The 27,375-nt window shown below is 65.0% G+C and overlaps 4 protein-coding genes and 1 long non-coding RNA gene across 5 annotated transcripts; 3 read left to right on the top strand and 2 right to left on the bottom strand.

Moving 5' to 3' along the window:
- The first annotated feature begins 466 nt into the window (after nucleotides 1–466).
- On the top strand, nucleotides 467–2,151 carry SNRPD2 (small nuclear ribonucleoprotein D2 polypeptide). Its single transcript, XM_040655102.2, has 2 exons — nucleotides 467–642; nucleotides 1,299–2,151. The coding sequence occupies exons 1-2, from the start codon at nucleotides 491–493 to the stop codon at nucleotides 1,471–1,473; spliced, it is 327 nt and encodes a 108-aa protein (XP_040511036.2). The 5' UTR covers nucleotides 467–490; the 3' UTR covers nucleotides 1,474–2,151.
- A 547-nt stretch (nucleotides 2,152–2,698) lies between these two features.
- Nucleotides 2,699–7,549, top strand: BHMG1. The gene is made up of 9 exons (XR_005842469.2): nucleotides 2,699–2,763; nucleotides 3,230–3,317; nucleotides 3,406–3,481; nucleotides 4,053–4,104; nucleotides 4,195–4,424; nucleotides 4,514–4,545; nucleotides 5,170–5,309; nucleotides 6,064–6,153; nucleotides 6,838–7,549. It is a non-coding gene; the product is annotated as a basic helix-loop-helix and HMG-box containing 1 (long non-coding RNA).
- On the bottom strand, nucleotides 7,546–9,536 carry LOC107050595 (basic proline-rich protein-like). The gene is made up of 4 exons (XM_015274314.4): nucleotides 9,507–9,536; nucleotides 8,560–8,652; nucleotides 8,057–8,141; nucleotides 7,546–7,656 (listed from the first exon to the last, which is right to left on the bottom strand). Exons 1-4 carry the CDS (start codon nucleotides 9,519–9,521, stop codon nucleotides 7,601–7,603), a joined length of 249 nt encoding a protein of 82 aa, XP_015129800.3. The 5' UTR covers nucleotides 9,522–9,536; the 3' UTR covers nucleotides 7,546–7,600.
- A 1,760-nt stretch (nucleotides 9,537–11,296) lies between these two features.
- On the bottom strand, nucleotides 11,297–24,361 carry LOC107051250 (striatin-4-like; the record flags this gene model as incomplete). Its single annotated transcript, XM_040655101.1, has 17 exons — nucleotides 11,297–12,162; nucleotides 13,110–13,196; nucleotides 13,281–13,379; nucleotides 14,347–14,484; nucleotides 15,334–15,504; nucleotides 16,124–16,245; nucleotides 16,984–17,031; nucleotides 17,141–17,316; nucleotides 18,038–18,214; nucleotides 18,903–18,958; nucleotides 19,911–20,049; nucleotides 20,464–20,599; nucleotides 21,337–21,498; nucleotides 22,380–22,458; nucleotides 23,159–23,232; nucleotides 23,331–23,434; nucleotides 24,149–24,361. Coding segments are annotated over 17 exons (2,151 nt in total), but the record flags the coding sequence as incomplete, so codon positions are not given.
- A 1,196-nt stretch (nucleotides 24,362–25,557) lies between these two features.
- On the top strand, nucleotides 25,558–27,197 carry LOC121108177 (fukutin related protein). The gene is given in 2 exon segments (XM_040655116.2): nucleotides 25,558–25,854; nucleotides 25,857–27,197. Coding segments are annotated over 2 exon segments (1,476 nt in total). The 5' UTR covers nucleotides 25,558–25,703; the 3' UTR covers nucleotides 27,182–27,197.
- Nucleotides 27,198–27,375: the final 178 nt, after the last annotated feature.

The following is a 27,375-nucleotide window of genomic DNA, read 5'->3' as shown; positions in this document are numbered from 1 at the left end:
GGGACATGGAGACATCAGGGCATGGGGATATGGGGACATTGGGACATGGGAATGGGGGGACCCTGGGACATAAAGACACAGAGATGTTGGGATGTGGGATTATGGGGATGCTGAGACATGGGGGTATGGGGACACTGGGACACGGAGACATCAGGGCACGGGGCTACGGGGACATTGGGATGTGGGGATAGGGGGACCCTGGGATGTATAGAGATGTTTAGAGACATTGGAGTGTGGGATTATGGGGATGCTGGGACATGGAGACATCAGGGCATGGGGCTACAGGGACATTGGGATGGGGGCACAGGGGGACACTGGGACATAAAGAGATGGAGACATTGGGGTGTGGGGATATGGGGACATGGAGCTATGGGGACACGGAGCTATGGGGACACTGGGACAGCAGGGGGATCCCCAGGGTGCAGGCCGCCCCCAGGCCATTGACCCCCCTGAGCCCCCCAGGAGCCTCCTGAACAAACCCAAGAGCGAGATGACGCCGGAGGAGCTGCAGAAGCGCGAGGAGGAGGAGTTCAACACCGGGCCGCTGTCGGTGCTGACGCAGTCGGTGAAGAACAACACGCAGGTGCTGATCAACTGCCGCAACAACAAGAAGCTGCTGGGCCGCGTCAAGGCCTTCGACAGGTGGGGGAGGAGGGGGGCACTTCCGGGGTCACATGAGGGCGCTTCCGGTGTTGTGTGGGGGTATATCTCCATTGTCATAAGAGGGGGGGCACTTCCGGGGTCACATGGGGGGTTATCTCCATTGCCACATGGAGTGCACTTCCGGGGTCACATAGGGGCACTTCCGGGGTCACGTGTGTGTGTGTGTGGGGGGGTATCTCCATTGCCACATGGGGGGCACTTCTGAGGTCACATGGGGGGTGTTTCCACTGTCAAATGGGGGGCACTTCCGGGGTTATATGGGGAGAACTTCCTGGTCACGTGGGAATGCACTTCCGGGGTCACATGGGGGGTTATCTTCATTGTCGCATGGGGGGGATATAGCCATTGACATTTGGGGGGGGGGGAGGGGGGGATGGGATGGATCACATGGGAATACTTCCGGGGTCACATGGGAACACTTCCGGGGGTCACATGATGGGGGGGGGGGGGCGGGGGAGGGAACCTCCATGCTCACCCAAAGGGGGCCCATCACCACCACTATGGGGGCACCCCTGTTGTGTCACCCCCTCCCCCCCCAACCCCCTCACCTCCCCCAAAGCCCAGAACCGCCTTCAGCCCCTCCTAACCCCTTTCTCCCCCCCCACCCCCCCTATATTTCTCCCCCCCCCCCTCAGGCACTGCAATATGGTCCTGGAGAACGTGAAGGAGATGTGGACGGAGGTCCCGAAAAGCGGCAAAGGCAAAAAGAAATCCAAACCGGTGAACAAAGACCGCTACATCTCCAAAATGTTCCTGCGGGGGGACTCCGTCATCGTCGTCCTCCGCAACCCCCTCATCGCTGGCAAATAGGGACCCCTCCCCCCCAAAATAACACCCCCCTCTCCTTCCCCCGACCCCTTTTGGACCCTCAGTGTTTCAGGAGGGTCCTCCCCCAGTCTCATACTGGGAGCCTCGGTCTCATACTGGGAGCCCTGACTTCATACTGGGGTCGAGGATCCCCCCTCTGAGCCACCCCCCCAAAAGTAACACCAGGACCCCCCCCCCCCCACCCCACCCCATCTGGGATCCCATGGAACCCCCAGCATACCATCAGGACCCCCCCCAGCCTGATAATTGGGAGCTTTGATTTCATCCTGGGATCCAGGACCCCCCCCCCCAGACTTCAGGATGGGATCCCCCCCAAAAAAAATAACACCAGGACCCCCCCCCATCCCAACTGGGATCCCATGGGACCCCCAGCACTTCAGGAGGACCCCCCAGTCTCATACTGGGACCCCCTCTGAGACTCCCCCCAGTCTCATAGTGGGCCCTTTGCCCCCCCCAGTCTCATACTGGGAGCCCCAGCTTCATACTGGGAGCCCATAGCACCCCCTCTGAAACCCCCCCCCCCCAATCTCATACTGCGACCCCCGCGAACCCCCCCAGGGGTCTACAGGAGGATGCTTGGGGGGGGGACTCACTCGGAGGTCCCCCCCCGCCCCCCCAAATCGAAAAGAAGTCAATAAAAAAAGGTTCGTTCTCCTTTAATTCCCCGCGTCGTTCCGTGAGGGGGGGGGGGGGGGGGGGGGGGCGTGGCCATCGTTAGCCACGCCCCCGCCAAATTTCGCGCCGGCGCGCCGATTTCGCGCCACTTCCTGAAGCCGCGCGGGAAAGGTGCGACTGAGGGGCGGGGGGGGGAGGAGGAGGGACCACCCCTCCCCCACCCACTTCCAATAGTAAAGGGGGCAGTGACCCCCCCAGGACCCCCTCCGACCCCCCCCCAGGAACCCCTCCTGACCCCCCCCCAGGACCCCCTTCTCCTGTGCCCCCCCCCCCCCATAGTTCTGGTACCAGTGGGGGCGTTTACGGGGGGGAGGGGGTAGTGAGGGGGAGTTATGGGGTGGGGGGGTTCGATGTCGACCCTCATGTCCCCCCCCCACCCATTTCAAGGACATGCTGACCCCCCCCCGCCCCCCCTTCGTACCCCCCCCCTCCAAGACCCGTACCCCGGTCCTATAGTGGGGTTGGGGGGGACTGTTGGTTATGGGGGGGGTCCGGTGCCCACCCTGATGTGTGCGCCCCCCCCCCCCCCAAATGGTGGCAGATGCGGCGGCCGAAGGGCAGCGCTGCCCCCCCCCCCGAAGGGACCCGGAGCCGCCGGTGAGGTGTGGGGGGGGGGCGACACACACACCTCCTGATATCCCCCCCCCCCACCCGAAATATTCCCACGGTGTCCCCCCTCCCCCCCCCAACCATGTCACCCCCCCTATGCCCACCCTGTGTCCCCCCACCCCCATTTCAATGTCACCTGCCCCATGACCCCCCCCCACACCATGCCCAAACCAATGCCCCCCCCCCCCGAAGTCCCCCTATATCCCCCCCTATACGTACCCCCCCATATCTCTCTGATGCCCCCCCACGTCACCCCCTCATGCCCTCCCCCCCCACGTGCCCTGATGCCCCCCCATGTCCCTCTATGCCCCCCCCACGTCCACAGGTGCCCCTCCATCTCTCCATGCCCCCTCCCCCCTTTATCACCCCCATCTCCCCCCCCCCCACATCCCCCATTGTCACCTCCTATTGTGTCCCCCCCCCCCCCCCTCCATGCCCCCCCCTTCCCCAACAGCCCCCCCCGCCACCATTGGCCCTCTGTGCTGCGGGATCTGGCCCAGATGGTTCCATGGCCCCACACCGCGGGGGGGCCCCGCACTCAGGTATGGGGGGGTCCTTGGGGGGGGGTCCTGGGGGGGGTCCAATCACTATACCCCCCCCACCCCCCCTCTGTTGCCCCCCCCCCCGCAGGGTCAGGTGCTGCACAACGTCCTGGGCTACATCCGGCATCTGCAGAGCAGCCTCAGTGCCGCCAGGGGGGGGGCAGGTAATGGGGACCCCCCCCCCCCACACACACACACCCCAATATGGGAACACCCCCAGGGACCCCATCCCATATTGCGAACCCCCCTTCCCCCCCCCCCCCCCACCTTTGCCATCTCACTCTGCCCCTCCCCCAACAACCCCAAAGTGGGGACCCCCAAACCCCATTAGGAGAACCCCCCCCCTCCACCCCGGGACCCCCCCCCCCAAAAAAAAACCCATTTGGGGACCTACCCCAATTTCCCTCCCCCCAATAACCCCCACTTGTGCCCCCCCACCCCATAACCTCCACTGGAGGACCCATCCCATTCTTCTATCTGAGGACCCCCCCCACTCCATAACCCCCATTAAAAGACCCCCCCATGACCCCCCCACCCCATAACCCCCATTAAAAGACTCCCCCCATGACCCCCCCACACCATAACCCCCATTAAAAGACCCCCCCATGACCCCCCCACACCATAACCCCCATTAAAAGACTCCCCCATGACCCCCCCACTCCATAACCCCCATTAAAAGACCCCCCCATGACCCCCTCACCCCATAACCCCCATCTGTGCCCCCCCACCCCACAGCCCCCCCCACCGTCACCACCGATGTGGGGCCGAGCTCCGGGACCCCAGTAGGGTAAGTCCCATTTTGGGGGTGGGGGGGTGAGGGGGGGCACCCATGGGTGCTGCCCCCCCCCCAAGTTAATAACCATCCCCCCCCCCCCAGGCAGCTCCTGGTGCCCTATGAGGAAGAGGAAGAGGAGGAGGAAGCACGTGGGGGGGGGCCGTGGTTGAACCCTATAGGGTGGGACCCCCTCAGCCCCACAGCGCCTCAATGGGGCCTGGGGGGGGCATCCCCAATGTCCCCCCCCCAACGACGAAAGGGGATTTTAGGGCTCAGTCCTTCTTTATTGGCCTCCCCGGCCCCCCCGGGCCCCCCCGAGGACGTGGCACGAGGTGGGGGCAGTGGGGACAAATATGGGAGGGGGGGGAGGGGGCACACATTTGGGGGGGGGCACCGTGCTCAGTGCCCCCCCCCCCCACAGCACTGTTTGCAGAGGTCTGTCTGAGCCCACAGGTGGGGAACGTCACCCCCCCCCCCAAATGTCCCCCCCCCCCGGTGTCACTGTCCTATTGTCACCCCCCCCCTTTTACCACCCCCCCCCCCAATGTTCCCCACCCCCCAATATCACAGTCCTATTGTCACTCCCCCCCCCTTGGCTTCCCCCCCCCCAATATCAGTCCTATTGTCACCCCCCCCCTTGGTGTTCCCCCCCCCCAATGTCCCCCCTGCATTGTTGTCCCCCCCCCCTTGATGTCACCCCCCAATGTCCCTCCCCCCAGTATCAGTCCTATTGTCCCTCCCCTCATTGTTGTCACCCCCTTGATGTCACCTCCTTGGTGTCACCCCCCCCCTTGGTGTCACACCCCCCTTTGTCACCCCCCCCAATGCCCCCCCCGTGTCACTGTCCTATTGTCACCCCCCCCTTGGTGTCTCCCCCCCCCTTTTATCACCCCCCCCATTGTCACCCCCCCCCCGCTGTCACCCCCACCAGTGTCAGTCCTATTGTCACCCCCCCCCCCCCTTGGTGTCACCTCCTTGGTGTCACCCCCCCCCCTTTTATCACCCCCCATTGTCACCCCCCCCCCCCCATCATGGTCACCCCCCCCCATCTCCATGGTGACCCCGCTGTCCCCGCAGCCCCCCGCGGTGTCCCCAAGGGGGGGGGCGGCAGTGAGGGGTCGGAGGGGGCAGCAGCAGCGCGGACCCCCCCGCGAGAAGAAGAAATGCGTCAACGGCTTCATCATGTTCTGCCGCCTCAATAGGAGAGCCTACATCCGGTGGGGGCATCGGGGGGGCGGGGGGGGGGGGGCATGGGGGGCTATGGGGTCACTGGGGGTATTGGAGGTGTTAGGGGTGTTGGGGGTATTGGGGGCAATGGGGGTGTTGGGGGCAATGGGGGCCAATGGGGGCAGTGGGGATACTGGGGGTAATGGGAACATTGGGGGTGTTGGGGGTATTGGGGGCAATGGGGACAATGGGGGCATTGGGGGCCAATGGGGGCAGTGGGGATATTGGGCATAATGGGGGTATTGGGGGCAATGGGAGTGTTGGGGTCAATGGGGGCCAATGAGGTCAATGGGGGTATTGGGGGCAATGGGGGCTATGGGGGCAGTGAGGATATTGGGGGTATTGGGGGCAATGGGGTCAATGGGGGCAATGGGAGTATTGGGGGCATTGGGGGCAATGGGGGTGTTGGGGTCAATGGGGGCCAATGGGGGCAGTGGGGATATTGGGGGTAATGGGAACATTGGGGGCAATGGAGACATTGGGGTCAATGGGGGCAATGGGGACGTTGGGGGCAATGGGGGATATGGGGGCAATGGGGTCATTGGGGGTAATGGGGGCAATGGGGGGCTATGGGGACAATGGGGGCAATGGGGACGTTAGGGGCAATGGGGGATATGGGGTCATTGGGGGGCAATGGGGGCAGTGGGGATCGATGAGAATCAGTGGGGTCAGCAGGGGATGAATGGGGTCAGTGGGGGATGAATGGGGTCAGTGGGGTCATTGGGCCCCTCGGTGACCCCACAGCGCTCACCCGGGGACGGCATCGACCGCGGCCACCAGAGAGCTGGCACAGATATGGCACCGCCTGAGCACGGCCGAGCGCCGGCCCTACTGGTGGGGACTGGGAGGACTGGGAGGAGTGGGAGGAGGGGAGGGATGGACTGGGAGGGAGTGGGAGGGGAATGGGAGGACTGGGAGGACTGGGATATACTGGGAGGACTGGGAAGACTGGTGGGGACTGGGAGGAGTGGGAGGGAATGGGAGGAGTGGGGGGGTACTGGGAGGACTGGGAGGGGAATGGGAGGGAATGGGAGGAGTGGGAGGACTGGGATATGCTGGGAGGACTGGGAAGACTGGGAGGGACTGGGGGGGTACTGGGAGGACTGGGATGGACTGGGAGGAGTGGGAGGAGTGGGGGGGTACTGGGAGGGAATGGGAGGAGGGGGAGGACTGGGATATACTGGGAAGACTGGGAGGGACTGGGAGGACGGGGAGAGACTGGGAGGAGTGGGAGGGAATGGGAGGACTGGGGGGGGTACTGGGAGGACTGGGATGGACTGGGAGGACTGAGGCGTCACCCAGTGTTGTCACCCATTGTCACCCAATGACGACACCCAATGACGTCACCCAATGACGTCACCCAATGATGCCACCCAATGGTGTCACCCAATGATGCCACCCAATGGTGTCACCCATTGTCACTCAATGGCGTCACCCAATGACGTCACCCAATGGCGTCACCCAATGACGACCCCCATTTTTCACCCGATGACGTCACCCGATGACGTCACCCCGCAGTCTGTGCGCACGCCGCTACAGCCGTCTGCACAACCGCGTGCTGCGCCCGGCGCGGGACGGCGATGGTGACAACGGTGACAACGGTGACAGTGGTGACCACAGTGCCGGCCCTGCCCTCCCCACACTGCTGTTGGCCGGGATGGCACCGCCATGATGGCCCCATATCCCAATGGCCCCATATCCCATTGTCCCCATCCCAATGGCCCCATATCCCAATGGCCCCATATCCCATTGTCCCCATATCCCATTGTCCCCATCCCATATCCCGGTGTCCCCACATCCCATTGTCCGATATCCCAATGTCCCCATCCCATATCCCAATGTCCCCATCCCAATGTCACCATATCCCAATGGCCCCACATCCCAATGGCCCCATATCCCACTGTCCCCATCCCATATCCCAGTGTCCACATCCCATATCCCGGTGTCCCCATATCCCATTGTCCCCATCCCAATGACCCCATATCCCAGTGGCCCCATATCCCATTGTCCCCATCCCAGTGTCCCCATGTCCCCATATCCAAATGTCCCCATCCCAATGTCCCCACCCCATATCCCCAAAGGGGACCCTTTGGGACACAGCTCTTAAAGGTGCCTTTGGGGACACATTTTGGGGACATTTGGGGACACTTTGGGGACCCCCCCTCCCATTTTGTCCCCATCATTAATTATCCCCACCATTAATTAATTGTCACCATCATTCATTCATTAATTGTCCCCGTCATTTATTGTCACCGTTGGGGGGGGGGTCCGTCCCCCCCTTTTAGGGTTTCTTCGGCCTGGAGGCCTGAGCCAAAGCCCAGAGGGAATAGCAGGTGCCTGTAGGGACAGGGGGACATTATGGGGTCATTGGGGGGTTATGGGGTCAATGGGGACAGTGTGGGGTTATGGGGACATTGGGGTCAATGGGGTCATTGGGGTCAATGGGGACATCGTGGGGTTATGGGGTCAATGGGGACATCGTGGGGCTATGGGGACATTGGGGGGTTATGGGGACATTGGGGTCAATGGGGACATCGTGGGGTTATGGGGACATTGGGGCCAATGGGGTCATTGGGGGATATGGGGACATTATGGGCTTATTGGGTGAATGGGGACGTTATGGGGTTATGGGGGTCAATGGGAGATACGGGGACTTTGGGGTCAATGGGGACATTGGGGGATATTATGGGGTCGTTATGGGGTTATTATGGGATGTGCCCCCCCCCCCCCCACGTACCCACAGAGCAGATGAGGGTGGTCAGATGGTACAGAGCTGAGTCCATCGCCCCCCCCTTCAGGTGCACCGGGAGCCCATTGTCCTCCTGGGGGGGGGGGGGGGGGAGCACCCCAAAATCACCCCCCCAGTTAATTAATTACCCCCACCCCCTCATTAATTACCTCTCAAATTAATCACCCCACCCCCAATTACGCCCTCCAATATTCATTACCCCCCAAATGAACCCCCCACCCCCATATTGACCCCTCCCCAAATATTGACCCCCCCCCACCCCTTAAATTAACCCTCCCCCCAAATGACCCCCCCACCATTATGAACCCACCCCTATATGGACCCCCCCCTCCCCCAAAATATTACCCCCCCCCTCCAAAATGCTCCCAAATATTGACCCCCCCCCATGTCCTTTCCATGCAGCCCCCATTGATGCCCCCCCCCCCCATTTTGCTCCCTCCCCATATTTTAGTGCCCCCCCCCCCCAATATATTTGGACCCCCCCCCCCCACCTGGAAATGCTTTTGGTGTTCCTGGACCCGGTTGTGGATCCGCCGGGGGGTGGGGGGGGCCGGGGGGGGGCGCAGCAGTCCCAGAGGAGCGGCCTTTAATGAAGGGGGGGGGCACAAAGGGGTCAGCCCCCCCCATAGCCCCATAACTCCCCCCCCCCCCCCCCAAAAGGACCCCTCAGGATGACTCCCCCAAATGACCCCCCCCCCATAGGACCCCTCCCTGTATGACCCCCCCCATATGACCCCTCAGAATGACCCCCCCCCCATAGTGACCCCCCCCATATGAACCCCCCCCCATAGTGACCCCCCCCATAGGGCCCACACCGTAGTGACCCTCCCCAATATGACCCCCCCCACAAAGACTCTCCTATACAGACCCCCCATAGTGACCCCCCCCCATCAGCCCCCCCCATAGTGACCCCCCATAGGACCCCTCAGAATGACCCCCCCCATAACGAACCCCCCACACAAAAAGCCCCATTTCCCCCATACCCCCCCCCCTACAAAAGGACCCTCCTATAACCTATGGGGATTCCGCCCCCCACCCCATAAGACCCCCTCCCACCCCGTAGTGCCCCCCCCAGCACCCCAGTGCCCCCCACCCCATAGAGCCCCCCCAGACCCCATAAGGCCCCTCATCCCAAAGGATACTCCCCCCACCCCATAGCGTCCCACACCCCATAGGACCCCCCCACACCCCATAGTGCCCCATAGAGCCCCCCCACCCCCTCCACCCCATAGTGCCCCACACCCCATAAGACCCCACCACCCCATAGGAACCCCCCACCCCATACCCCCCCCTCCCACTCCATGGGACCCCCCCCACCCCATAGTGCCCCAAACCACCCCCCAATAGTGCCCCCCCCGTACCCCATAGGACCCCCCCCGCCGTATAACACCCCCCCACCCCATAGAGCCCCCCCCCACCCCACAGGACCCCCCCATACCCGCAGGACTCTCATCCTCCTCCGCTGTCCTTGGGGGGGGGGTGGGGGGGCGCAAAGGACACTGCGGGGGGGGCGGAAACGGCCACGTGGGGGGGGCGGGGATGTGGGGCGGGAGGGACCCATCGAGGGGGGGCCGCGACGGGACGGCCGCTACGGGACCGGGGGGGGGGGGGGGGGTGGATGGAGGTCATGGCGGCACCACGTGACCTTGGGACCGCCCCCCCATAAACCCATAACCCCCCGCCCTATAACCCTCCCACCCCATAACCCCATTCACTCCACAACCCCCCCCCCGCAACCCCCCCATAACCCCCCACCCCACCTTATAACCCCATAACCCCGCACCCCATAACCCGCCCATCCAATAAGCCCCCCGTAACCCCCCCACAACCCTCCACACTAAAACCCCACAACCTCAAAACCCCATAACCTCCCACCCCATAACCCCCTCTTTATAACCCCCCCACCCCATTACCTTCCACCCCACAACCCCCCCACCCCATAACCCCATTAATCCCCAACCCCTTAACCCCCCCACCCCATAACCTCATTAACCCCCAACCCCATAACCCCCCCCACCTTATAACCCCATAACCCCAATGCCATCACACAGTGTTTGCCAAAGACCTTTATTGAGACACAAACCCCCCCCCTTCGCCCCCCCCCCCAAAAAAAAACCCCAAAACTAAAAGACCCCAAATAAATACCCCATAAAAAGCAACCGGCCTTAAAAAGGGCAAAAACGAAGGGGGGGGGCAAAAGGGGGGGGGGGGCAAATGGGGGGGGGGTGGGGGGGGGCCCAGACTATCACACAGTGATAAGAGGGACAGCCCCGGGGGGGGGCGGATATGGGGGGGGGGGGCTGTACAAATTTACATGGGGGGGGGGGGGGGGGGCAGCCCCAAAATGGGGTCTGAGGGATGGGGGGAGGGGGTGGGGGGGGGCAAATTGGGGGTAGTGTTGGTTTTGGGGGGGGGGGGGGGGGGGAGGAGAAATGCCCCCCCCCCCCCCGCCCCTATTAAAGTGCCCCCCCCCCTCCATTCTCACTGTGGGGGGGGTTGAAGCTGTATTTGCCCCTGGCGGGGGGCAAAGGGAGGTCCTAATTGCCCCCCATGTACCCTATGGGGGGGGGTAAGAAATTTGCCCCGGGGGGGGGTAAATAAGGCCCATAACTGCCCCTTGGGGGGGGGGGGGGACGACACAGCCCCCAATGCCCCCCCCCCCCCCCCACCACCATAGGGTGCAGTGATGTAGAGACCCCCAGTGGGCCCAAGGGGGTGCAGTGTGACCCCCCATGGGATAATTGCCCCCCCCTGGGGGAAAAAGGGGCTGGAACTGCCCCTGGGGGGGTCGACTGAGCTCCGGGGGGGGGGGGGGGGGTGTAAATAGAGCCCTTAACTGCCCTGGGGGGGTAACAGAGCCCCCAAATAAATAGGGGCAGAACTGCCCCGGGGGGGGGGGGGGGTAAAAGGGCCCCAAATAAGGACTGAACTGCCCCTGGGGGGGTCCCTGTGTCCCATATAGGGACAGAGCTGCCAATGGGGGGGGTCCCATTACCCCTAATAGGGACAGAGACCCCCTAATAGGGACAGAACTGCTCCTGGGGGGGTCTTAAAGCCCCTAATAGGGACAGAACTGCATCTGGGGAGGTCCTATTGCCCCTAATAGGGACAGAGACCCCCTAATAGGGTCAGAGCTGCCCCTTTGGGGGTCCCATTGCCCCTAATAGGGTCAGAGCTGCCTCTTTGGGGGTCCCAGTGCCCCATATAGGGTCAGAGCTGCCCCTTTGGGGGTCCCATTGCCCCTAATAGGGACAGAGCTGCCCCTGGGGGGGGGTCCCTGTGTCCCATATAGGGACAGAACTGCCCCTTTGGGGGTCCCAGTGCCCCTAATAGGGTCAGAGCTGCCCCTTTGGGGGTCCCAGTGTCCCTAATAGGGTCAGAACTGCCCCTTTGGGGGTCCCAGTGTCCCTAATAGGGTCAGAGCTGCCCCTTTGGGGGTCCCAGTGCCCCATATAGGGACAGAACTGCCCCTTTGGGGGTCCCAGTGCCCCATATAGGGACAGAACTGCCTCTTTGGGGGTCCCAGTGCCCCTAATATGGTCAGAACTGCCCCTCTGGGGGTCCCAGTGCCCCATATAGGGACAGAACTGCCCCTTTGGGGGTCCCAGTGCCCCTAATAGGGTCAGAGCTGCCCCTGGGGGGGGGTCCCATAGGGTCAGAGCCACCCCTGAGGGGGGGGGGGGTCCCAGTGCCCCTAATAGGGTCAGAGCTGCCCCTTTGGGGGTCCCATTGCCCCTAATAGGGTCAGAGCTGCCTCTTTGGGGGTCCCAGTGCCCCAAAGCCCCCTCCCCCTGAGGCAACGTGGGGGTTGGGAAAAGAAGCGAGTGGGTGGGTATGGGGGGGGGGGGGGGGGGGGGCCGGGGTTTAAGAGGTGCCACCCCCGGGGTTTGGGGTGGGGGGGGGGGGGCTGCAGGGAGGGGGGGGTCAGACGAACACCTTGGCCAGGGAGTCGGCGCCGGCGCTGGCGATGAGGGGGCGGTGGGGGTGGAAGGAGACGGCGTGGACCGCCTCGTCGTGCTTCCGGCGGTGCGCGGGGAGCTCCTGCACGCAGCAACGGCTGCCAAGGTGCCACAGCCGGAGGGAGCAGTCGTGGCCTACGGGGGGGGGGGCAGGGGGGTGAGGGGGGCAATGGGGGGGTTGGGGGGAATGGGGGTGCTGGGGGGGTTGGGGGGAATGGGGGGGTTGGGGGCAACGGGGGGAATGGGGGCGTTGGGGGTGTTGGGGGCAATGGGGGGGTTGGGGGGAATGGGGGTGTTGGGGGGGTTGGGGGTGTTGGGGTCAATGGGGACACTGGGAGTGTTGGGGGCAACGGGGGCAGTGGTGGTGTTGGGGGCAACGGGGGCATTGGGGGTGTTGGGGACGTTGGGGACATTGGAGGGGTTGGGGGCAATGGGGGTGTTGGGGGCAATGGGGACATTGGGGGTGTTGGGGGCAATGGGGACATTGGGGGTGTTGGGGGCAATGGGGGGGTTGGGGGCAATGGGGGCATTGGGGGGGTTGGGGGGAATGGGGGCAGTGGTGGTGTTGGGGGCAATGGGGGCATTGGGGGGGTTGGGGTCAATGGGGGTGTTGGGGTCAATGGGGGTGCTGGGGACAGTGGGGGCAATGGGGGTGTTGGGGTCAATGGGGATATTGGGGGTGTTGGGAGCATTGGGGGTGTTGGGGCTATTGGGGTCAGTGGGGACATTGGGGGTGTTGGGGGCAATGGGGATATTGGGAGGCAATGGGGGCGTTGGGGATATTGGGGGCATTGGGGGTGTTGGAGGGAATGGGGGCATTGGGGGCAATGGGGGTGTTGGGGCTATTGGGGGCAATGGGGACATCGGGGGTGTTGGGGTGGCCCTATGGGGTGATGCTATAAAATGGCCTTATAGGGTGGCCCTATGGGGTGATGCTATAAAATGGCCTTCTAGGGTGGCCCTATGGGGTGACCCTATGGGGTGTTCCTATGGGGTGGCCCTATGGGGTGATGCTATAGGGTGGCCCTATGGGGTATCCCTACGGGGTGGCCCTATGGGGTGGCCCTATGGGGTCCACTCACTGCCGGACATGAGGAAGACTCCATTGGGGTCAATGGCCAAACAGGTGACGGCGTCCAGATGTGCCACCATGGAGTGCACCACGTGACCTGCGGCACGGCGCCGCCTCGTTAGCGCTAACGAAGCCGCCCCAATTAACCCTTCTCGTTAACGAAGCGGCCCCAATTAATTACCCGTGCGGTGATCCAGGAAGCGAATCCCGCGGTCTTCGTTAGCGGTGATGGAGAGCGGCTGGGAGGGGTGGGCAACTACTTGATTGATGGGAGCGGAGCCTGGGGGGGCAATGGGGGCAGTGGGGTCAGGGGGGGCAGTGGGGGTGTTGAGGGTAATGGAGGCATTGGGGTCAATGGGGGCATTGGGGTCAATGGGGCAAATGGGGGCAATGGGGGTATTGGGGTCAATGGGGGTGTTGGGGACATTGGGGTCAATGGGGTCAATGAGGACACATTGGGGTCAACGGAGATAATGGGGGCATTGGGGTCAATGGGGGCATTGGGGGCAACTGGGGCAATGGGGATATTGGGGGGCAATGGGGGCGTTGGGGACATTGGGGGCAATGGGGGTGTTGAGGGTAATGGGGACATTGGGGTCAATGGGGGCAATGGGGGTATTGGGGTCAATGGGGGGCATTGGAGTCAATGGGGCCAACGGGGCACTGGGGGGCAAAGGGGGCAATGGGGTCAATGAGGACACATTGGGGTCAATGTAGACAATGGAGGTAATGGGGGTATTGGGGTCAATGGGGGCACTAGGGTCAGTGGGGTCAATGGGGGCATTGGGGTCAATGGGGACATTGGGGTCAATGGGGACATTGGGGGGCAATGGGGGCAATGGGGATATTGGGGGGCAATGGGGGCGTTGGGGACATTGGGGGCAATGGGGGCGTTGGGGGGCAAAGGGGGCAATGGGGTCAATGGAGACAATGGAGGTAATGGGGTCAATGGGGGCATTGGGGTCAGTGGGGCCAATGGGGGCATTGGGGTCAGTGGGGGCATTGGGGCCAATGGGGGCATTGGGGTCAATGGGGGGCATTGGGGTCAATGGGGGTGTTGGGGACATTGGGGGTGTTGGGGACATTGGGGGTGTTGGGGACAATGAGGACATATTGGGGTCAATGGGGGTGTTGGGGGCAATGGGGGCAATGGTGGCGTTGGGGGCAATGGGGCTATTATGGGATGTGGCGCAGTGCCCCCCCATTACTGTGGCACAGCACTGCCCCCCCCCTCCCGCCCCGCTCACCCCCGCAGCGCTGCTCCATGGCCAGCAGCGGCCGCGCCGCCTCCATGTCGTACAGCAGAGCGGAGCCGGAGCCGAACCCAAAGACCGCGTGGGAGGGGGCGGACGGACAGCACGACACTGAGGTGGGGACCCCCAGATCTGGGGGGGCAACGGGGGGCACTGAGAACAGGGCGGGGCAATGGGGGGCAGTGGGGGACCCCAAATCTGGGGGGCAATGGGGACACTGAGAACAATGCGGGGCAATGGGGGGCAGTGGGGGACCCCCAGATCTGGGGGGGCAACAGGGAGCACTGAGAACAGGGCGGGGCAATGGGGGACCCCAAATCTGGGGGGCAATGGGGGGCACTGAGAACAGGGCGGGGCAATGGGGGGCAATGGGGGACCCCCAGATCTGGGGGGCAATGGGGGCACTGAGAACAGGGCGGGGCAATGGGGGACCCCCAGATCTGGGGGGCAATGGGGACACGTTGGGGACACCTTGGGGACCCTTTGGGGACCCCTTGGAGACACCTTGGGTACCCCTTGGGGACGCGTTGGGGACCCTCTGGGGACACCCTGGGCACCCCTTGGGGACGCATTGGGGACTCTTTGGGGACGCCTTGGGGACACGTTGGGGATACACTGGGGACCCTTTGGGGACACCTTGGGGACGCTCTCGGCACTCCTTGGGGACGCATTGGGGACCCTTTGGGGACGCCTTGGGGACACGTTGGGGATGAATTGGAGACCCTTTGGGGACACCTTGGGTACCCTCTGGGGAGGCATTGGGGACCCTTTGGGGACCCCTTAGAGACACCTTGGGCACTCCTTGGGGACGCACTGGGGACCCTTGGGGACCCTTTGGGGACACCTTGGGGACGCATTGGGGACGCATTGGGGACCCTCTGGGGACACCCTGGGCACCCCTTGGGGACGCATTGGGGACCCTTTGGGGACGCCTTGGGGACGCATTGGGGACCCTTTGGGGACCCCCCGTCCCCCCCTCACCGCTGGGCGCGCTGTATGTCAGCAGGCAGCCTCCATTGGCGCCCTGCGGGTCCCAGAGGCGCACGCAGCCGTCGGCAGAGCAGGACAGCAGGCGCTCCCCGGAGGGGTCAAAGGTCAGAGCCCAAACCGCGTCCGTGTGGCCCTCCAGGACCCCGCAGAGCACAGCCGGGTCTGGGGGACAGCGGGGGGGGGGCACCGCGGGGGGGGGGCAGCAAAAAGGGGGGGTCGGAAATAAGGGGGGGGGTCAGCGATAAAGGGGAGGGTTGGCAATAAGGGGTGGGATAAAAAATAAGGGGGGGCAGCGATAAGGGGGGGGATAAGCAATAAGGGGGGAGGATAAGCAATAAGGGGGGGCAGTAATAAAGGGGGGGGATAAACAATAAGGGGGGCAGCAATAAGGGAGGGCAGCAATAAAGGGGGGGGCAGCGATAAGGGAGGGGATAGGCAATAAGGGGGGGTAGTGATAAGGGGGGGATAAGCAATAAGGGGGGGCAGCAATAAAGGGGGGGGCAGCAATAAAGGAAGGGGTCAGCAATAAAGGGGGGGGTCAGCGATAAAGGGGGGGGTCAGCGATAAAGGGGGGGGTCAGCAATAAGGGGGGGCATCAGCAATAGGGGGGTCGGGGATAATGGGGGGCATCAGCAATGGGGGGGTTGGCAATATGGGGGGGTCAACAATAAGGGGGGGTATCAGCAATGGGGGGGTTGGCGATAAGGGGGGGGGGGTCGGCGATAAAGGGGGGGGGAGTTGGCAATAAGGGGGGGGTCTTTGGGTGGGGGGGGGCGCCCACCGTAGCCGTCGTAGGGGTCCACGTTGAGGTCGGGCAGTCTCCATCGGCGCACGCAGCCGTCGGCGCCGGCGCTGCAGCACAGCGAGGCGTCCCGACCCACAGCCACCGCCAGCACCGGACCCCTGGGGGGGGCAACGGGGGGGGGGGTTTGTTGGGTTGGGGGGGGGATGGATATGGGGTGAGGCGCAGCCCCCACCGGCAACCCGTACGTCAGCGACCCCATGGGGTCCCCCAGCACGGCGGTGAGCAACCCGTGAGCTCTGCTGTCCCCATGATGGCCACGACCCCATTTAGGAGCGCCCCCCCGAGCTCTGCTGCCCCCCCCTGCACCCCCAACCCCATTTAGGAGCCCTCCCACCCCCCCTCCCGAGCTCTGCTGCCCCCCCTGTGCCCCCAACCCGAATTTATGAGCCCCCCATTTGCCCCCAGCCCCATTTATGAGCCCCCCCGTGTCCCCAGCCCCATTTATGGCCATTCCCATACCCCATTTATGAGCCCCCCCCTGAGCTCTGCTGCCCCCCTGCGCCCCCAGTCCCATTTATGAGCCCCCCCCTGTGCCCCCAGCCCCATTTATGGCCGTCCCCATACCCCATTTATGAGCCCCCCCTGTGCCCCCCGCCCCATTTATGGCCATCCCCATACCCCATTTATGAGCCCCCCCGAGCTCTGCAGCCCCCCCCGCACCCCCAGCCCCATTTACGCCTCTCCCCACCACGTCCCCATACCCCAATGCTGACTATCCCCTATGCTCTCCTATCCCCACACTGCCTCCAACCCCATTTCCGACCCCCCCCGTGCTCTGCAGCCCCCCCACACCCCCATCCCCATTCCCCCCCCCCCCACGCCCCCCATCGCCCCACCTGTGCCCTCGGAAGGCGTACACCGGCTCCACGTCCATCGCCGCACTCCTGCAACGCATGGGCTCAGCACCCCAAAACCCCCCCCCAGCACCCCAAAACCCCCCCCCAGCACCCCAAACCCCCCCCCAACCCCCCCAACCCCCCCCCCAGCACCCACTTCTTGGCCGTGACGGCCTTCTGGAGGTTCCACAGCTTCACGGTGCCGTCCTCGGAGGCGGTGAGCAGGGCGGGCTCGGTGGGGTGGAAGGCGATGCCCCTCACGGCGTCGTAATGGCTGCGTAGGGTGAATTTGGGGTTCCAGGTCTTCTTTAGGGCGCCGCCGCCCTCCGAGAGCTGCGGGGGGGGGGACAGCGGGGATGGATGGAGGGAGGGAGGGGGTAAAAAGGGGAGCTGGGGGGGCTGGAGGAGGGGGGGGCGGCGTGGGGATGGCGATCAATGGGGCTGGGGGCGCAGGGGGGGCTCATAAATGGGGTATGGGGACGGCCATAAATGGGGCTGGGGGCACAGGAGGGCTCATAAATGGGGCTGGGGGCGCAGGGGGGGCTCATAAATGGGGCTGGGGGCGCAGGGGGGGCTCATAAATGGAGTATGGGGACGGCCATAAATGGGGCTGGGGGCGCAAGGGGGGCAGCAGAGCTTGGGGGGGGTCATAAATGGGGTTGGGGGCACAGCGGGGACACTCTGGGGACACTTTGGGGACACGGGGACCCCATAGGGGGTTATAGGGACACAGTGGGGATATGGGGACCCCAAGGGAGATACAGGGACACAATGGGGACATAATGGGGACCCCATAGGAGATTATAGGAATGCAGTGGGAATTTGGGGACCCCAAGACAGGTATAGGGACACAATGGGGACCCCATAGGAGATTATAGGGACGCAGTGGGGATATGGGGACCCCAAGAGAGATATAGGAACACAATGGGGACACAGTGGGAACATGGGGACCCCATAGTGAGATATAGGGACATAATGGGGATATGGAGACCCCCAGGGGGGGTATAGGGGACACGGTGGGGACACAATGGGGTCGCGTTGTGGGGGGACGCACGTCGCAGCCCAGCTCGTTGTCGTTGCTGACTGTGAGGTCCGCCAGGTCCCCCAGGCTGACGGCCCCGATGCTGTCCATGATGAAGACCTCGGAGGGGACGGCCGCGGAGCCTGCGGGGCAATGGGGGCATCGGGGGGGGGCAATAAGGGGGGGGCAGTGGGGGCGCCGTGGGGGGCAGTGGGAGCATCCCTTGGGGCAATGGGGGCACCACTGGGGGCAATAGGGGCAGTAGGGGCAGCACTGGGGGCGATGGGGGCACTATGGGGGGCAATGGAGGCACCATGGGGGGCAATGGGGGCAGTACTGTGGGGCACTGGGGGGCAATGGGGGCAGTAGGGGCAGCACTGGGTGCAATGGGAGCATCAATTGGGGCAATGGGGGCACCACTGGGGGCAATAGGGGCAGCACTGGGGGGCAATAGGAGCAGTAGGGGCACCAATGGGGGCAATAAGAGCAATGGGAGTACTACTGGGAGCAATGGGGGCACCATGGGGGGCAATGGGGGCACCACTGGGGGCAATAGGGGCAGTAGGGGCACCAGTGGGGGTAATGGGAACACCAGTAGGGGCACTGAGGGCAATGGGGACGGTGGGGGGGGGGATGGGGGCACCACGGGGGGCACTGGAGGCAGCATGGGAGGGCACTGGGGGGGCAATGGGGGCACCACTGGGGGCAATAGGGGCAGTAGGGGCATCACTGGGGGTAATAGGGGCAGCACTGGGGGGCAATGGGGGCAATGGGAGCATTATTGGGGGCAATGGGGGCAGTAGGGACAGCATGGGGGTGCAGTGGGGGGGCAGTGGGGGGGGGGGCAGTACCTTCTCGGCCATGGGGCGCCCCCACCCCCCCCCCCCGTGGCCGGGATGCCATCCACGTCCCGCAGGTCGGCCAACATCCCCTGCAGCCTCACACGGCGGCACTCTGCGGGGACAGCGGCGTCACGGGGGGGGACACGGGGGGGGTGGGGGGGGACACGTGTTAGGGGGGTGGGGGGGGGCACGTGGGGGGGTGCACATAGCGGGGGTGCGGGGGGGGGTAGGGGGACACGGGGGTGGGGGGGACATGGGGGGGCATATAGGGGGGTGGGAGGGGGACACGGGGGGGGCTTGGGAAGGGGGGGCACATAGGGTGCATGGGGGGACATGTGGGGGGGTAGGTGGGGGGGCTTGGGGAGCACACATAAGGGGGTGGGGGGGCACAGATGGGGGGGGTGCACATAGTGGGGGTGGGGGGGTGGGTCGGGGGACACATAGGGGGGTGGGGGGGACACGTGGGGGGGGACATGGGGGGGTGGGGGGCATACATGGGGGTATACATGGGGTGGGGTGGGGGGGACATATAGGGGGGTGGGAGGGGAACACGGTGGGGGGGACATGGGGGGCTACATGGGGTGGGGGGGGACACGGGGGGGCTCGGGAAGGGGGGGACACATAGGGTGCATGGGAGGACATGGGGGGGGGCTGGGGGACACACGGGTGGGGGGGCACACTTGGGGGGGACACACATGGGGGGTGTGGGGGAACTGGTGGGGGGGGGGACGTGGGAGGGGGATGGGACGTGGGGGGGACACAGGGGGGTGGGGGGGCACACAATGGGGGGGTGGGGGGTGGTGAGGTGGGGTTGGGGGGGTTTGGGGGGACATATTGGGGGGGCGGGGGGGGGACACGTGGGGGGGGCTGGGGGACACACATGAGGGGGGACACGTGGGAGGGGGATGGGACGTGGGGGGGACACGGGGGGGTGGGGGGGACATGTGGGGGGGTTGGGGGGGACATGGGGCGAGTGGGGGGGGACACATAGGATGCATGGTGGGACACGTGGGGGGGGGCACATAGAGGTGTGTGGGGTTGGGGGGGTCCGGGGGGGCTCTCACCCATCTCGCCGCCCTCCCCTCCGCGCTGCCCGCTGTCCGCTGAGCCCAGGAATTGGAACTCATTGAGGGCGTCCTCTGAGTCGTCGTCATCATCATCATCATCGTCGTCCACCTCCGGCAGCAGCGGTGGGGGGGGCAGCTGAGGGGAGGGGGGGGGGTGGTGGGGGGGGGCGTTCGGGGACCCCCACGGCCACCGGCGGCCCCATAGGATCGGTCCCCAATGGCCACGCGGCCATTTCTTGGGGTCCCCCGATGGCCTCATCCCCATTTCGGGGTCCCTCGATGGCCCTCTCCCCATTTTTGGGGTCCCCAATGGTCTCATCCCCATTTCGGGGTCCCCCAATGGCCCTGTCCCCAATTTATGGGGTCCCCAATGACTCTGTGCTCATTTTGGGGTCCTCCAATGGCCCTCTCCCCATTTTTTGGGGTCCCAATGGTCTCATCCCCATTTCGGGGTCCCTCGATGGCCCTGTCCCCAATTTATGGGGTCCCCTGATGGCTCCATTCCCCATTTTAGGGTCCCCCCCCCCCCCCCACTGTTTTGGGGTCCCACCTTTCCGCGCTGCTTTCTGTGCTGCCGGGGGGTCTCCCCGTCCCCGGGGGGGGTCTCATCTTCATCCTCATCGCTGTCCTCATCCTCGCACGGCCGCAGGAATGGGGGCGGCTCCTTCGCCTCCTTCCCTGCATTCCTGGGGGGGGGGGGGGGGGGGCTGTGACCCCCAAAACACCCACAGAACCCCCCAACCCCCCCCCAAAAAGGACCCCCCCCCCCCAATCCCTTCCAATCTCCCCTAAAGGATCCCTCTCCCCCAACGGCCCCCCCCAAAAGACCCTCAAACCCCAAAGACTCCCCCTAAGACAGCACCCCAAACTCCTTCCCCCCCCCAAAGAGACCCCAACCCCCCTCCCAACTCCCACCATGCCCCCAAATCCCCCCCCAAAAGACCCCAAATCCTCCTCCAAAGACCTCAAATCTCCCCCAGACCCCCCCAAAAAACCACATATCCCCAAAGACCCCCAAAGACCCCCAAAAGACCCCAAATCCTCCTCCAAAGACCTCAAATCCCCCTCCAAGACCCCCCAAAGACCCAAATCCCCCACAGACGCCCCCCAAAAGACCCCAAAATCCCCCCCAGATGCCCCAAGAGACCCCAAATCCCCCCTAGGCCCCCAATTCCCCCCAGACACCCCCCGAAAGACCCCAAAATCCCCCCCAGGCCCCCCAAAATACCCCAAATCCCCCCCCAAAAGACCTCAAATCCTCCTCCAAAGACCTTAAATCCCCCCAAAACCCCCCAAAGACCCAAATCCCCCCCAGAGACCCCAAAAGACCCCAAATCCCCCCCAAAAGACCCCAAATCCTCCTCCAAAGACCTCAAATCCCCCCCAGACCCCCCCAAAAGCCCCCAACCCCCCCCCCCCCCACCTCTGGATCTGCTCCTCGATGCGCCGCACCAGCAGTGACTCCCCCGGGCCGGGGGGGTTTTGGGGTGCGGGGGGGTTGGGGGGACCCCGCGCCAGCAGCGCCCGCACGCGTCGGGACCGCATGTCCAGCACAGTGTCACTGCAGCCCACCTCCTCCAGGTACCTGGGGGGGGGAGGGGGGGGGTCCCCAAATGTCACCGTGTCCCCAACCCCCCCCCAACCCCCCCGATCAGGTACCCACCCATGTGCCCCCCCCCCCAGCCCCAAACTCTGTCACCACCCCATAGGTGGCCCCCACGTCCAACCCACAGCCTCCCCCACATGTGTGCCCCCCCGTGTCCCCATATCCCCCCCCATGTGTCCCCATATCGCCCCCATGTCCCCCTCCCCACATGTCCCCCCCATGTCCCCCCATAACCCCCCCGTGTCCCCCCATCCTCCCCATGTCCCCACGTCCCCTCTCCCCCATGTGTCCCTATGTCCCCCCATAGCCCCCCCCCGTTTCCCCACATCCCCCCATAACCCCCCCATGCCCCCTATCCCCCTCTGTGTCCCACATCCCCCTCCCCCCATGTCCCCGATAATCCCCCCCATGTCCCCCTATCCCCCCCATGTCCCCCCATCTCCCTCCCCTCATGTCCCCTATCCCCCCCCCGTGTCCCCATGTCGCCCCCATATTCCCCCCACGTGTCCCCCTATCCCCCCCATGTCCCCACGCCCCCTCTCCCCCTATGTGTCCCCATATCCCCCCACAACCCCCCCACACGTCCCCCTATCCCCATGTCCCCACGTCCCCCTCCCCCCACGTCCCCTATTCCCCATGTCCCCATGTCCCCCCCATAACCCCCCCGTGTCCCCTTATCCCCCCCATGTCCCCACATCCCCCTCCCCCCACGTCCCCTATCCCCCTATACATCCCCATGTCCCCCTATTACCCCCTCCCCCCCATGTCCCCCTATCCCCCCACATGTCCCCACGTCCCCCCCCATCCCCCCCGTGTCCCGTCCCCCCCTATAAGTCCCCCCCCCCGCAGTGGGCACTCACTGCCTCAGCAGCCCCCGGCCGTCCTTCCATGCCGCAGCGCCGCCCTCCAACGCCGCCACCTCTGCGGGGCCGTTGGGAGCTGCGGGTGGGCGACAGCGCCACAGTGACCCACAGCGCCACACAGTGCCCCACGGTGACCCCACAGCGACCCACAGCGCCACACAGCGCCCCACGGTGACCCCACAGTGACCCACAGAGCCACACAGCGCCCCATGGCGCCCCACGGTGACCCCACAGTGACCCACAGCGCCCCACGGCGCCCCACGGTGACCCCACAGCGACCCACAGCGCCACACAGTGCCCCATGGCGATCCACAGCGACCCATGGCGACCCACAGTGACCCACTGCACCCCACAGCACCACACATTCACCCACGGTGACCCCACAGTGACCCCCACTGACCCACGGTGACCCCACAGTGACCCACAGCACCCCTCATTGACCCACCACACCCCACATTGATCCACAGCGCCCCACAGTGAACCACAGTGCCTCACAGCGCCCCTCATTGACCCACAGCACCCCACAGTGCCCCACAGTGACCCCACAGCGCCCCACAGTGACCCACAGTGCCCCACACCGACCCACCGTGCCCCACACCGACCCCCATTGACCCACACTGACCCACGCTGACCCCCATTGACCCCCCACTGACCCCCAGCGCCCCACACTGACTCCCATTGATCCACAATGACCCCCACTGACCCCTACCGACCCCCACTGACCCCCAGCGCCCCACATTGACCCCCAGCGCCCCCCACCGACCCCCCCCACGCACCCATCTCCACCACCTCCACCTTCCTCTCCACGGGGGGCGGTTCAGTGCCGAACTTCAGCTTATGGTACTTCGACCTGCAAAGGGGGGGGGGAGGTGAAATGGGGGGTCCCCCAATGACCCCCCCCCCCTTTTATAGGAACCCAACCCCCCCCCCCCCCCCCATCCCCAGCACCTCTCCTGCTTCAGGGCGAACTCCAACATCTTAATGCGCCGCACCAGATCCGTCTTCAGGTTCTCCTGACCCTTCCGTTCGCCCTGCAGGAACGCCAGCTGTGCCTGGGGGGGGGGAAATGAGGGGGGGGGGGACGGGGATGGGGGGGGGGGAACACAGCGTGGGGACAACGCGGGGACAGCGGGACCCCCAAGTGGGGGGCGTGGGGGGATAAAGCGGGGAGGGGCAGAGAGGGGACGGCGCTGTCCCACGCATCTCCACATCCCCTATAGCTGCCCCCCCCCCCCCCCCCCCAAGGCCCCCCCTATACACCATAGGTCTGCATATCCGTATCTGGCCCCATATCTGCCCCACATCTGGCCCCATATCTGCCCCACATCTGGCCTCATATCTGCCTCACATCTGCCCCCGTATCTGCCCCCATGCCCCTCTATCTGCCCCACACCCCCACATCCCCCTATCTGCCCCAAATCCCCCCTACCTGCCCCCCACATCCCCCTTACCCCTCTACCTGCCCCACATCCCCATATCTGCCCCCATGCCTCCCTATCTGCCCCCCACATCTCCCTACCTGCCCCCCACATCCCCCTTATCCCTCTATCTGCCCCACATCCCCATATCTGCCCCACATCTCCCTATCCACCCTACATCTCCCTACCTGCCCCCATGCCCCCTATCTGCCCCACACCCCCACATCCACCCCCATGCCCCCCCACCCGCCCCACACCCCCACACCATCTCTCACACCCCCACATCGTTACCCACCCCGCCGCCCCCCCACATCCTCCCCCTCCTCCCCCCCCCGCCCCCCCCCTCACCTGCAGCTCGGCCCTCTCCGCCTCCCACCGCCCCTTCTCGGCCTCGAATCGCGCCCACTCGCTCTGGATGAAGTGTAGGATGCCGGGGAGGCTCAGCCCGCCCCTCCCCGCCGTCCCGGGTCCCGGGGGGGGGTCCTGAGCCGGGTCCCGGTCCCGGGGGGGGCGCTTGGGCCCTCCCCGCCGCCGCCGCCGCCGCCGTCCGCTCCGCCGCCATCAGCGCTGCCACAAAGGGATCCAAAGAGGGAACGGCGCTTCCTGCCAGAAAGGGATCCCGAAACCGGAAGTGGTGGGAGAAGAGCCGGAAAGGAGAGGGAAGGAACAGGAAGTTGTGGGAGCCAGAACCGGAAGCCGAGGAGGAAGGAGCCGGAAGTGGGGGCGGGGCCGGAAGTATGGAGGGAAGGAACCGGAAGTGGTGCTGAGGAGGGGGGGAAGGAGAAAGGGCGGAGCTGCGGTGTTGCCGTGGTAACGAGGAGCGGTATGGGGAGCGGCGGGGGGGGGGAGAGGGCCGCTATGGGGCGGCTGTGGGGGCCGGGAGGGCTGTAGAGCCAATGGGAGACGTATAGGGCACACTGGGGCGGCCATAGGGGGCTATGGGGGAGAGAGAGGGAATTATGGGGCGGCTATAGGGGGCAGGAGGGCTATGGGGCGGATATGGGGTGTCTGTAGGGGGCAGGAGGACTATAGGGGTGCCATAGAGTGGATATAGGGGATATATGGGGGGCCTTAGAGCGGCTATAGACGAGGGGAGGGCCATAGGGGAGACATGGAGCGCTATGGGGCAGACACGGGAGGCCTGTAGGGTGCTATGGGGCGGCTGTGGGGAATGGGAATGCTGTAGGGGAGATATATGAGGGTACGGGTCAGATATGGGGCGGATATGGGCAGGTGTGGGGGAAGGCAGGGCTATGGGGGACGTGCAGGGCGCTATAGGGTCGCTGTACCCCCCCATATAGAAGCACAGTACCTATGGGTGCCCACAGTCTATAGGTACTCCTAATGGGTGTGTGTGTGTGGGGGGGGGAAGGGTTAATTAGCGTCCCCTCATTACTTTCACCCCTCATTAAGGCCTCTTTCCCACCACAGGACTGGCTCATACCACGAGTGACCACCCCCACACACACACTCTTAATTAACACAGCCCTGTTAATTCCCACCATGCCAAGCCCTCACCAACACCCACCTTGGGCCACCTCCTTTACCCCCCCCCCTTAATTAACCAAGGCTCATTAAGGACCCCCCCCCCCAATTAACCAGGCCCCATTAAGGTCCACCATGCACCTCACCCCATGCCAGACCATGAGCCCCCTCCTTAATTAACCAGGCCCCATTAAGACCCCCCCCCAGTTAACCAGGCCCCATTAAGACCCCCCCCAGTTAACTAGGCCCCATTAAGACCCCCCCCAATTAACCAGGCCCCATTAAGGACCCCCCCCAATTAACCAGGCCCCATTAAGGACCCCCCCCCAGTTAACCAGGCCCCATTAAGGCCCCCCCCAATTAACCAGGCCCCATTAAGGACCCCCCCCCAATTAAGCAGCCCCCATTGAGGTCCGCCATGCGCCTCACCCCATGCCAGGCCGCCTTGGCCTCCGCCATCGCCCTCAACCTCCTCCTCCTCCTCCTGTCCCTCCCCCGCCTCCTCCCCGTGACCCCCCCCCCTCCCCGCTGCCGCCCCCCCCCTCCCCCCCTCCCCGCCGCCGCCCCCCCCAAACCCCGGGGGTCACCGTTTTACTCCGCGACTTCCAGGACTTCTCCCACGACCTCCAGGGCACCTCGCGCTCCTTCGCCTCCCTCAACGCCCCCGTCCTCATCGCGGCCGACCTCCCCCCGTACCCCCCCGTCCCCCTCCCTCCGGGGGTCCGCTTCCTCCCCCTCCGCCGCTCCCCCCACCTCCCCCCCCCGGTCCTGGAACTCCACATCCGCACTCCTTACGTCCTCATCGTCCCCGACGGCGCTCGGGCCGTCCCGGCCGTCCTCCAATCCATGATGGCGGCTTTGGATACCCAAACCCACGTGGTGGCGGTCCCCGTGGGGCCGTCCCCCCTGCGCTGCGTGGGGCTCCGCGTGGACCTCCGCCGTTGGACGCTGCGCTATGGGGCCGAGGGCGGCTGCGGGGCGGTGGAGGGGACGGCGGCGCTGCTGATGCGCTCCGAGGACCTCTTCAACCTCTCCTACCCGACGGAGAGCCCGTCGGACACCTCCATCTTCATCCAGGCCTCGCTGAGGGGCTGGAAGCTCCGCGTCCTCCACCGCGGTTTCCCTTCCGCCCCGTCGCCGTTGAGTTCTCCCCACGACGTCTGGAAGGCCAAAAGCTCGACGGATTCACGGCGCAGGAGGCTGATGGAGGAGTTCGGCATCAAACTGGAGGTGCTGGAGGACGGCCGGCAGCGTTGGTACGGATGCAATAAGGAGAGCCAGAGGTGCTTCGGCACCGTCCTCGCCCGCACCCCGCGCTACCTCCTGCAGGGCCGCTGGACCCCTCCGTGCTGCTTGAGGGCGTTGAGGGAGACGGCGAAGCACGTGGTGGAGGTCCTGGAGGGCTCCGGGGTGAGGTATTGGTTGGAAGGGGGGTCCCTTTTGGGCGCCGTCCGATTGCGGGACGTCATCCCGTGGGATTACGACGTGGATTTGGGAGTGTACCGGGATGACGTGGCCAAATGTCCGTGGCTGAGAGAGGCTCAAAAAGGCCCCGTGGAGGACGAGGAGGGCTTCGTGTGGGAGACGGCGGCCGAAGGGGGTTTCTTCCGCGTGCATTACAGCCGCAGCAACCGCCTGCACGTCGACCTGTGGCCCTTCTTCCCCCGCGCCGGGGTGATGACCAAGGACACGTGGTTGGGTCACCCGCAGGACGTCGAGTTCCCCGAGCGTTTCCTCCTCCCCACCGTACCGCTGCCCTTCGCCGGCTTCACTGCCATGGGGCCCAACAACCCCCGCCAGTTCCTGGAGCTGAAATTCGGGCCGGGGGCCGTCGAGGAGCCGCAGTACCCCAACCCCGCCGTCCTGCGGCTGCGACGCGAGGAGATGACCCAATAAAGTCCTGCGGCGGCTCCGTGTGGCTCCGTGCGCTGCTGGGGGCTCCTGGCACGTCCCGTCGGGTCCCCATTCACACCCGTGGGGTCTCCATCCACTTCTGGGGTCCCTTAGGCCATCCCCATTGACACCCAAGGGGGTCTCCGTCCACTTTTGGGGTTCCTTAGGCCATCCCATTGGGTCCCCGTTGACACCCA

The sequence above is a fragment of the Gallus gallus genome, chromosome 38, assembly GCF_016699485.2.
Source record: "Gallus gallus isolate bGalGal1 chromosome 38, bGalGal1.mat.broiler.GRCg7b, whole genome shotgun sequence".
NCBI classification, from domain to species: Eukaryota; Metazoa; Chordata; class Aves; order Galliformes; family Phasianidae; genus Gallus; species Gallus gallus.
This window is presented reverse-complemented; position numbering and strand designations above follow the sequence as displayed.